Source organism: Hypomesus transpacificus, chromosome 15 (assembly GCF_021917145.1).
Source record: "Hypomesus transpacificus isolate Combined female chromosome 15, fHypTra1, whole genome shotgun sequence".
NCBI classification, from domain to species: domain Eukaryota; kingdom Metazoa; phylum Chordata; class Actinopteri; order Osmeriformes; family Osmeridae; genus Hypomesus; species Hypomesus transpacificus.
In genome coordinates, this window is record NC_061074.1 from 3,731,256 (window position 1) to 3,743,360 (window position 12,105).

A 12,105-nucleotide genomic window follows, 5' to 3' on the forward strand; every position below is an offset into this window, starting at 1 on the left:
ACGTGAAATTGACCATTTAAAAACCTAAACATTCACTCAAATCAACCTCTTTTTAATTGTTGATATTTTTTGGGAGGTTTTGGTGATAAATCTTCACCATTCTCATGAACCAGCTGACTTGTGATAAGCTGTGTCTGCTGCTGTGTAGAATAGTGGTACTCCATTCCCTCTGTCCAGACAGCAGGGAAAGTTCATCAAACCTCACACACCATTTGCTCCGTGTCCTTGGCTGGGCGTATTATGGGATGTGAGGATGTGTCTAAGCAGCCATAGAAGCTTTGCGATGTCACCGTTTCTCTGTGACCAGAAGGGCAGCCTGGCAGTTTAAGGAGGAGGTCAGAGACATTAGAATACTTGTGTTTTGCTTGGTGAATTTGCTTCTTTGTGATTTGAATGGAATTCAGTTCACCTTCTGAATGGACTGGACTCCAATGAGATTTGGAGAGAGAGGTAGAAAGAAAGAGATGGAAATGGATGACGAGAGAAAGACGTGGAGAGCGATAGAGAGAGATGGGTAGAGAGATATATGTAGTTTCCCAGGCTCAGGTCCCAGCTGTTTGTTTCTCAACCTGACGTCCTCCTCCTCCTCCAGAGAGCAGCACACTTGCCTACACTGTTTATTTGCATCATACCTCCTTCTCCCTCTTTCCTATCTCTCCCTATCCCCTTCTATCTTCTCTTTCTTTTCTCCCTGGCCCACCTACATAGCTGACTCACAAGGATGTTAGTTGGGAGTTAGTTGTGCCTTAGCAGTATTCCTTGGACCATCCAAAGTGTGCTGCACACTATTATGCTGCTGTCGGCTATAAATCGACAGCAGCCCAGTGTTGCCAGCTATGGCTCAACCTAGTGGCTCTGCATCCATCCATGTCACATCTGTTAACTGTAAAAAGCTGTCCACTCAAACATCTAGTCCAGAACATTGACTAGCCCTTCTACCATGAGGCTGACATCAACCTTTTAACTGCCACTTTGGTGTGATGTTTGAAATAAACGTCTGGTCGGATCACGGTCAAGGGCTCTAAAAGAAGCCGTATCAACAGTTACTGCCTCATCACCCTCTGGCCTCCAGGCCCTGACTGCCTGTGTGTGTGGGTGTGTCGTTCTTCGAAATGGAACTCATCTCCAGGCAGCTGTGTAAACATGGGGCGTTGGACTTGTGTTATGTGGTGTTGGTGCACCCAACCCCTCCTCCATCTCACTGACACCTACCAACGTCTCTCTGCAATGGGAGGTGCCTCACTCAGTTTTTATCTCTCTTACCCTTCATCGTTCTCTTAGATACTTCCAGCACTACATCTCTCCCTCTCCTTTCTGGTGCAAATTTTTAAATTTAATTTAATTTTTTTATCTGGGGGATGGTTTCACAGTCTCTAAAGCTGTTAGATTGGAGGACACCATTGAAAATGACCAATGACCAAACTCTTGGAACTTTCTCTACTGTGAATGTGTTATCTAGGGGAGCATGTTGCACCAAGAAAAATCACATTCTTCGTTGAAGTATTAAGGCATTTTTTGTTAAACTTTCTGTGTGCGGGTAGAGCAGATTGAAGTTATGTAATATTTTCTAATGCTAGATTGACTTATTAACCATTCATTTGCTTTAGAGTTTTTTATATATTTGTTAGGAATATAAGTCTAAACAAATCTCAATATCCTAATCATTTGGATGCAATCATAGATTACACACATGTATGTAATGTCCTTGCTTCTATGGTACAGACTAGGGAATGCAGAAATACTGTACTTTCTTCTGAATTATATAATGCTTATATATCATATCTGTATGCGTATCATGTATGCACTAATTAGACTGACAACAACTTCAATTACAGTTTCAAAGGACTAAGAATACATTTTATGAGTGCAAAATGGATTTAATATGAATTGTAATCTCATCCAACCACATCAGTTGAACACAGTCGTTTTTCACACCCTCCAGTATGCTTATCACATCACCAAATGGCCATATAAAAAGACAATAGAGTGGGGTACTTTGCTAATCTGCATGTGACTCTACATTTACATATAGTCATTTAGCAGACGCTCTTATCCAGAGCGACTTACAGTAAGTACAGGGACATTCCCCCCGAGGCAAGTAGGGTGAAGTGCCTTGCCCAAGGACACAACGTAATTTGGCACGGCGGGGGGTCGATCCAGCAACCTTCTGATTACTAGCCCGACTCCCTCACCGCTCAGCCATCTGACTAATCTCTCTGAAGGAGCTTCAAAGGGCTTGCTCTGGACAAACTATCTCCAGTTGTTCTCTCAGTTTGTGGTGTGAATTCAAACAAAGAAACATACCTTGCCAGGACTATAAGACTTAAATAACCTAAGACTTCACCTTTACCATAAGGGTAGAAGGTGGATAATTATGACAGGATGTGATTTTTGCCACTTAATTTTCATGTTGTGTTTACTTGAATGGTGATTTAAGTAACTACTCCTGAAAGATAACCAAGTCATCCATGGTATTTCGAGGAACCGAGTTCATCGGGCCAATAAAAAACGATTGACATGATCGCTGATCGCTGACTGATTGGAACACCTGGGGGTGAAGGAGCTGGGGACGAGCTGGGGACGAGCTGGGGACGAGCTGGGGACGAGCAGTGAACGGCGGAGAGGACTGCATCTCTGGGGACTACGCTGGATTTTAGTATGTACTCCAATTGAGACACTGCTCCAGACTCACACTTCACTTCTCTGTCTCCCGCTCACCACTTAAGTGGTCACCACATTCCTCCTCCTCCTAACTCTGATGCTTGGGGTTGGTTTTATGGAAGAAGGGGTGCTTTGTTTGGCTGGATGGTTTAATATGGGCAGCAACTATCTTTTGTAAGTTAATAAAGCCATATTTTGGGAATTTGGAGTCTGCCTTGTTCAATAGGTGCCAAGGAAAGGAGGGGGAGATGGGACAACCCAGCTTCCCTTTTGAACAATCACCTTCTGACCTCAGAGACAGACTACTCCTGCACTCTGAACTCTATAAAAACTTCAAGATTACAATCAATCTTTGAATCCAGTGATAGCCACAACGTAAAAGCAGAGTCCAGAAACACCAACGATGGTGTGGTAAATGCCGTAAACGAACACACCCCACTCCAGAATAGTGTGTCTTACAATTTGAAAGAACCAGAGCAATCATAAAACTTGCAATGTTAATGCATTATCACTATTAATCTTTGTGAATAGACCTTGCATTAAAAGTTTAATCACTTGAATTTACTGTTTGCCATGTTACCAAAAGCCATAGCTATTTATTGCCATGAGCTGGACCCGTCTGTTCTCCTGGTTCACCAGCTATTGTTTGTGTGACGGGGAATTTCACTGGTAGACAAAAGGATTCCCATGTCCCCAAGTCAAAAAACACTCTAGTGTTAAATGCCAGGGAGATCACGTTATTTGTGATGAACCTATGAATTCCCTGATAATTCTGGCAAATAAATCTAATCTATGGGTACGTCAGACTAGCCAGTCCGACTGGCTCATGTACAGTGAAATAAAAAAACTGTTGAATGAGTCTTCACCCAGGCCTTGTTGCAGATGATGGATTCCTTAGTCATGGATGTGATTTGTGTAATGACGGTCTAACAGCAGGACTGGCAGAGTGGGTACAGGATGTAAAACACACAGCTCTTAACCACACATACCCCCTTTCCACCAAAGTGAACCGGGAGCTAGTTCGGAGCTGGTGCTAGAGCCAGTTCGGAGCTGGTTCAAGAACGGAGCTTACTAAGAAGCGGTTTGCTTTTCCACGGGCGAGAGCCACCACAGAGCCACGTCATTACGTCACTGTATACGTCTCATATTTTTCAGCAACGCTAACGCGGTAGCGCCAAACACAACATCAACAATGGAGGACGTTTCGTTGCTTTTGTTTCTCATGGTTTTGCGAACCTACATCGGCATCCAAACACGGCGCATCCGACGTGTTTGTTCAACTCGCCATTTGTATAGACCAATTATCACCCTACGTCACACAACTGTTAAGCAGTCTCAACTGCGCATTTCGGTTGTAAAAGACGAACTTCTCCCCGGTCTATTACACTTGGAGCGTCGACCAAGTGATCAGCCAAAACTAGCCTGGCTAACGGAGGTCGCTTTCTCAGGCAAATGACGAATTAAACAGGCTTGGTTAAAGAAATCCGAGATGCTATGGAGTTAGATTAGTTTCATAATTCAAACAAACAAACGCAACACGATTCAAACAAATTTAACACGATCCAAACAAACGTAACACGATTCATACAAACATAACACGATTCAAACAAACAAACGTAACACGATTCAAACAAACGTAACACGATTCACAAATGTATTTCGTGATTCACAATTGTAACGCGATTCACAAATAAATGACCCTATTACATTCGTTTGCAACCTGACAAACACAAGTTACAAATCCCTGCATTCGTTGGTGTGAATCCTTGCATTCGTTCGTGTGGATTTTTGGAACTTTCCTGACGCGCTTTGATCCACAAATGCATTTTTTCTAAAAGATATCCTCAGCAGCCTATCAGATCGTCTCTTCCAATTTTAGCCAATCATATTAACGTGTCTATGTGGACTTCAACAACCTGCCATAATGACGGACATCGTCTCCTTCAGATAATGAGCAATGTCGTCTGGTAGCATGTAGGTGAAATATTGCTTGTTAATCTTATTAAACCGATGATCATACCTGATTAAATATTGTTGAGAATGGCAGGATTCATGTTTAGTCATTTTCCGTGTTTCCTAGGCTAACGCAGAGCCCGTCTACCCATATTAGACATTCTCCGGTGATTGGCTAAAATTGGAAGAGACGATCTGATAGGCTGCTGAGGATATCTTTTAGAAAAAATGCATTTGTGGATCAAAGCGCGTCAGGAAAGTTCCAAAAATCCACACGAACGAATGCAAGGATTCACACCAACGAATGCAGGGATTTGTAACTTGTGTTTGTCAGGTTGCAAACAAATGTAATAGGGTCATTTATTTGTGAATCGCGTTACAATTGTGAATCACGAAATACATTTGTGAATCGTGTTACGTTTGTTTGAATCGTGTTACGTTTGTTTGTTTGAATCGTGTTATGTTTGTATGAATCGTGTTACGTTTGTTTGGATCGTGTTAAATTTGTTTGAATCGTGTTGAGTTTGTTTGTTTGAATTATGAAACTAATCTAACTCCATAAGATGCTGGCTATCTTCATCAGGCTCGTATCTACTTTAGGCAGTCCTCCCTGACGTTTCTGGTGTAAAATTGAGTGAATCACAACATTGTGCACACTACCAGTGAGCGAGTCTGACTGAGGCTAACGTCAAAACAGTGTAACGGGGACGCAGTCTTACTCATGGCCAGTTTGAACAAATCAGAAAAACTATCGGACCAGCTGGCTAAAAGTAGAATTCCCACATCTCTTGAAAGCTGTCCATCTCGACTTTTAAAATGTTAAATTGACTGTTAAACTGTAAAATTATGAACTGTTAAATTATGAACTTAGTGACATGACGAAGACATGGTTGCCACTCGACTATGCGGTCTGTACCGGGCAACATCCTCACTCAAATTTCAAGACTTTCGTGACCCAAATCAAAATTCTGATGCGACAGATCAATGGGTAATCGCTTTCTCTTTTAAAGGCTGTCCTCCTCAACCTTTTTGGTATTTTTAAATTTAACTATTTGTATTATCCGTGTGGTCCTTTTGCCATTAAAAATTCTATCCTTTCCCGGTTTTCTGCAGACACATTGCGCGCGCATCCCGAATGTTTACATTACAATCGAGAATAATAAAAGTCGGAGCAAATTTACAAATTAGCAGTTTCATCAATAAAATAAGCACATTTTCAGCAACTACACTGCCCACTTCTCGATACATTTTCATTCAGATTCTGATTTACAAGTACCGCTTAGCTGAAATATGAATTGTAAAAACTTTGCAATGGCGGCCAAAGCGTTTTGTTGGTCACGGTAACCCCGCCCCAAGCGGTTCTTTGTTGGTTCGTAAACTAGACCAGCTCCGAAGTGGTGCTCGTTGCGAACCACGTACGAACCACTTTTCCGGTTCCCAGTCTGTCGAAAGAGGAAGAACTGGTTCGCGATAAGGCACCGGCTCCGAACCGGCTCCCAAAATGCGTTGGTGGAAAAGGGGTAACTGGAAAGTATGTCCAAGTCATGTTTAAACCTAAGATGAAACTTACCCACAGTCATAGATTACACACACACACACACACACACACACACACACACACACACACACACACACACACACACACACACACACACACACACACACACACACACACACACACACACACACACACACACACACACACACACACACAGGGGCTTGTGAATGCAAGCTCACTGATAGGAGCACCCCTTATCCCCTGCTGAGGGCAGTGTAACGGCAAGAACACACTGGCTGCAAAGGTGCCGACAAATCCGGATGACATTGCGTCGCCTTAAAACAATTGTTTTCATGTGGGCTTGTTTACTGGAATATGTCAATCAACTTGGTGATACCAGAGTGAAAATATTCACATTTTAATGTTTGTGTTACTCAGGTTTTGCTACTTCACCTCATTTCTAAATAGTGTTCGAAATAAGAGCTTGAACTTGCAATAGGACATGCAGTGACGTGCAGTCAGGGTAGGCAAGGTAGGCACTGCCTACCCTGCCAAAATTCAAACGTAAAAATGTTTTTTAAATAATTGTATTTAATAAACTTGTATTTTTACTGATTATTCTTGTGATTTATGTATGCAATATGTGTGTTATTCCAATTGTTTAGACGTTACGATGACAAATGTAGCAGTTACGCATAATCAAATGCAACAAAATGGTAGAATAAGCAGTGCTTTTACTGTCCATTCATTGCGGACGACAACGAAAAACTCATGTTGCGCATGCGCACTTCGATCCTGTATTCTTTAACATGTACGTCGAAAAGCACAACTCTGCTGTGCCTTTGCACGTAAATATGTTATGCCAGTAATCAACGCTACGTTACGTATCAAACATGGACCAATTAAAATCGAGATATTACTGGAAATTTGCGCAGCTAACGTCATTACACTGGCTACGTTGTAAGCGTAATCCCCGCAAAATTCAAGTCAAAATGACAGCAGCGGTGTCTGCCGATATTGCCGAGTTGAGGAATTTCTCCAAGCTCGATTCTATTAAAAAAATGAGTTAATAGCAAGAGGGAGGTCTACGCCAGACTTAGATGGACTACTGCAGCAAAAGGGACAACATGTTTTCAATCTTTTCAAACAGACTGGTATGAAAAGATTGGCTATGTGGCTGTGCTAACATTCAGCGGCTGTAAACTACTGCCTACTGTTTACTGCATTTACTGTTTTGACATATTAGCCTAACATTAAATGAGGTAATCTGGCTTTCATAACTCAGTGCCTACCCTCTTACTGACATCACCGCACGTCACTGGGGACATGTGAATTCTTAATGGCATATTGAAAGTCCATAAAAAAAAGTTGCCTTCTACAGACTGGGTTGGACAAGAAGGGCATGATTGAAGATTGGTATTAGGTAATCTGTCATAGGTGGATTCAATAATAATACTTTAGCAATATTTTTCTCGCTTACTTGTTATAGTAAATTAAAAACCATTTGGAAACAAAAAGGGAAAAGCAGCGTGGGATACTAAACATTTTATTCATCACATAAATGGTGTATGCACGATCTCATTGATAGGTGCCCAGTGACAGATTGTTGCTAACAATGTGTTTAGATTACATTTTGTTATCTGCATTGTTGATAAATGTATTTCCTTTACAACTGGTATTACAACCAAATTGGTGATGAAGCAGTGTGTTTTTGTTCCCTGCCGATGCTGCTGCTGCTGCCAGTTTGGTCCTATTCTGATGTCATTAACAGAGTTGACTAAACAGGAAACTGACATAGGGGTGCATGGTAAAGATATGGGTGCATGGTGAAGATATGGGTGCTGACCAATTAGTACAAATAAGTGACCAGACTGATTCTTCTCAAATTTTTTCAGTTCTGTCTACACAGCAAATACATCAGACCATCGCAACCTATGTTGACTAATTTGCATAACTAATCAGTCATAAAACATTTCTATAACATAGAGCTGCAAATATTGATTGAACAGTCAATCGTTTGACAGTTCCATAAAAAGGTTGAACAAACAACGTTTTGGGATTATACCAACTACACAATTACATTAACATTTCACAGAGAGATGTGTATGAGTATTTTCACTAATTGCACTTAAGGAGAGAAAATCACTTTGCCAGTCAGTTTTTTTTACAGGTTTTTGGCATAGATATTCGGGATATTTCTGGGACGGTTTTACCCTACACATAATTACCATGACTGTACAAATAAAATTAAAATTTCTCTTGTCATCAACATATAAATAAGGAATTGTGGATACAACTTTATAATACATTATAACACTAAAACGAGATTTATATATTTAACTCATTGATAAAAAGGTGATAAATGGCATTTGGTCTTTCTAAAACAATTTCCACTTTTCCCCTGAAAGGATATTTTTCATGATAAAAATTCTGTGTTTTTCTCCATTCATTTGCAAAAATCCAGTCACTAGTTAATTCTACCTCTTACTGTTAGTTACATGGTGTAAGTACCATAATTACCTCTTAAAGAAAATGTTGACATTCCTTAATCTTCAGTCTGAGGCAATGCCTTTTTGCCTCGGCTTCCATTAAAGGCCTTCTAAGGTGACAAAGGGCATAAAGAGTGGGATGGGGTGGTCAGGGGATAACAAAATCAGCAGACTGCACACACTGCTAAATGCTGTTTGGCCAGTGTGGGAAATATAAAACCAAGTAGGCTTATTAATTCAAAGAGAAGGTGCGGTAAGGACAATATTAAGAAACTCAGAAGAATTTGTCATCAATGCGAAAGTGAGGCCGGGTGACATCATCAGGATTAATGAAGACAGAGATGGATTTCCCAGGGTTTTCTGTTACCAGCTGTTGCAACTTCTTAGCTAGCCGATCATCTGGCTGGTGTTCCCCACCTGCGTCCGATTGGGGAGAGGGAAGGTTTGAGGCACTACTGCGCCACTGCAAGTCCAGGGTCAGACAGTTGGCAGCTTTGGCATGCTCAATGGTGGTACGCAGGTGTTCTGCAGGGTCAGAGCGCACAGAAGAGATCTTACGGGCATGCAGCGTCGCTGTCTCATCCGACAAGTGCTCCAACATATTACACTGTGGGATAAAGTAATTGGGGCACATCTTGTTAACCAAGCAGTGCTGTAGGTCATCAATAAGGCCAAGCAGGAAGTGAGCTGAGAAGTCATCCTGGGCAAGGTAGTTGGCTGGGAGTCGGTCACAGGCCCATAGCATTATGCTGCGCAGGTGGTAGGGATTAATGGCCTTTGGCCTGGACAGGAGCTTAATGATGATGGCCTTGCAGGCCTGGTAGGCTTGCATCAGACTGGCAGAGATGCATTTCTTCAATTGCACCTCACTGCGGGCAAAAGAGAGGCGCCACTCATTTTCCTTACGGCCTTTGAAGGAGCAGGCAGGCACTAGGTAGAAGCCACTAATGACCTCCTCCTCTGTGATCTTTCCATCCCAGAAATGGTTCTCCATCAGCCAGCTCTGTGCCACGGCTGGCCAGCCCTTAAAAGACACCACGGGCACAATGTCATACAGCATGCGACTGCTGCCCACACCAAGAATGACTGATATGATGGTGCCATTCCTCTCCACCTTCTCCACTTTTGGCATACCACGCTGGGGCTTCTTCTGGATCTCCACCAGAACCATACTGATGGACTCATAGAACCAGTCTGCTACCAGCGTAGGTGAAAAGAAGTAATTTGTGGCTCCATTGATGTGGTCCACAATGGTGCAACACTCCTTCCACTTGTTGATGGTTCCCTCATCAAAGAGGCGCAGACTGAGCCAGGAATGGCATAGTGCAGAATGGCGCATATCCAGAGTAACAGGCTGATTGCGGTCATGAAGTTTGAGTGCAGGTACCAGCAGGGTGAAGTCCATGTCGTAGTCTGTTCCACGGGCATAGACACTCAAGTCATCGAGGTCCATGTCTACCACTCCCTCCCGTACCCCACCAGACAACAGAAGGTACTCGTTAGCAACAGGGAGCTTCTGGTCCAGTTTTTGCACCATACCTGATTGAAAGGGGCAAATGATTAGCATACTAATAGATACCACAGTATTGTCACATTTCTGCCGAACAAGTATTTTGTTATCACAAAAAAAACACATACAAATACAAATAACAAACAATTTACAAATATTATATATATCAGTGTGATCAATGTTGCAAAAGTAACAGACACCATAAATATGAATACATTCTCATATTTTTTTAATCCATAGTTTTTTCATTAAAATGTGATTATGCAGACACATACTGTCTTTCTCATTTTGGAAAAAACAATTCACCATGAGTGGCTTCTTGATGAGGAAAGTGTGTGTCTAAGAGAGATAGTGTGTGTAAAAGGTTGAGTTTGTCAGAGAGTGAGTGTGAAAATATATCACTGCAGAAACAATATTTCCATAGTCCATGGCCTGTTGTTAATGCTATTTGATGTAGCAAAGCCTGTTTACTTGTATTTCACGTCTGTATTTATTTTGCACATGCTGTAATAGCATACATTTAAGCAGGGGTCGACATAAGCGATGGCCCGGGGCCAGTAAAAAGTAACGTTGGGACTGTTAAATAGCAACTGGCCCGATTGGGCCACTACAAATTATTGATTGAAAAAAAAAAATCAGCTTCGTAAAAGTTAACATCCTTCATATTTTGCTATCTGCTAAATGCATAAATAACATTGCAGCTCGTGGGGCGCACATTTGGCAAATCAAGAGTTGAGTGAGTGACGAGAGGTTGTCAAATTGTAATTCTCTAATCTCGATACATTTTTTAACAACTGGCGCGAGACAAAAGTGAAGATGAAAGCAAAGTAGCGCTTTGAGTTCAAACGGAAGCAACTTTTTTTATGGAGCTAAAATGCACTGTGTCGTCTGTCGTATGTTCCCGTCTAAAGCAGACAAAAGTGGATCTTTTTTACACAGGCACCGACAATTTTCGAAAACAATCCCTGACCAGCCATGCTAGCAGACAGCACCTGGTTTGCATGACAGTTAAGCGGATGGTTGACAATCCATCTTCCAGGCCGTTGACCATGCTGGTTAGGAATTTAAATGCAGATGCCCATCATGTTATTGCACGACTTATAACAACGGCATGTCACGCCATTAAGACGGACAGACGTTCGCCTTGATCCCCCGGGCTACTGAACTGCCGCAGAAGAATGGTGTCGACTTGGGTACTTAGTATCATACTGATGAAATGCAATGGAAGCTTTTATAAATTAGCATTGAGGGACCAGAGGTTTCAGTTTCAGCCAGACAGTCATGCAGAGATGGCTGTCAGCAGGGAAGAGAGCAAGTTTTTTAGGTTAAAATTCAATTGTTTTGCTGACTATTACCTTATTATTTTTTATTTCATTTTTGTTCTTTTTATATCCTGGATGTGTTTAATAAATGGTTAAACATGTTATGTTTATATTGTATTTTATATTGTAATTTGTCAACTTATATTTTATGCCCACTTTTATTCTATTTTAGTGTATTCCACTTATTACTGCTAGTTTTAGTATAGTTAGACCACATATTTAAATTTAAGATTCCTATATGTAAGGAATTGTGCATTATTGTGCATACAATAATGTATGCACCTTCCTGCCAAAGCAAATTCCTTGTCAGTGCAAACTTTCATGGCGAATGAATCCCATTCTGATTCTGATTAACAGAATAACATAACTTATAAGTCTTTGGTTTTGTTGTAACAATGATAAATTACAACTGTTAGAGGGGGGGGGGCAGTAAAAATGGCCCTGGGGCCAGTAAGTTTCAAACCCACTGGCTCGTGGGGCCAGTCGTTTTTTTCCTCTAGATTTATCAATAAATCTGAGAAATTGTTTACAGATGCTTAGACAGTGTTAATTTCGTCGACGAAAACTATGACGAAAAATGTTTGTTAACGACCTTTTTCCCATGACTAAAACGAGACTAAGACGTGACGAAAACGGATCTTTGAAAATAAAAACTATGACTAAATATATTAT

At 41.4% G+C, this 12,105-nt stretch overlaps 1 protein-coding gene across 1 annotated transcript in view; it reads right to left on the reverse strand.

Moving 5' to 3' along the window:
- Positions 1-6,950: 6,950 nt before the first annotated feature.
- The window catches only part of LOC124477472 (protein MB21D2), a 31,570-nt gene continuing 26,415 nt past the window's right edge, over positions 6,951-12,105 (reverse strand). The window contains exon 2 of the mRNA XM_047035277.1: positions 6,951-10,140. Coding sequence (XP_046891233.1) covers positions 8,876-10,140 — 1,265 coding nt within the window. The 3' untranslated portion in view covers positions 6,951-8,875. The remainder of the gene's footprint in view (positions 10,141-12,105) is intronic.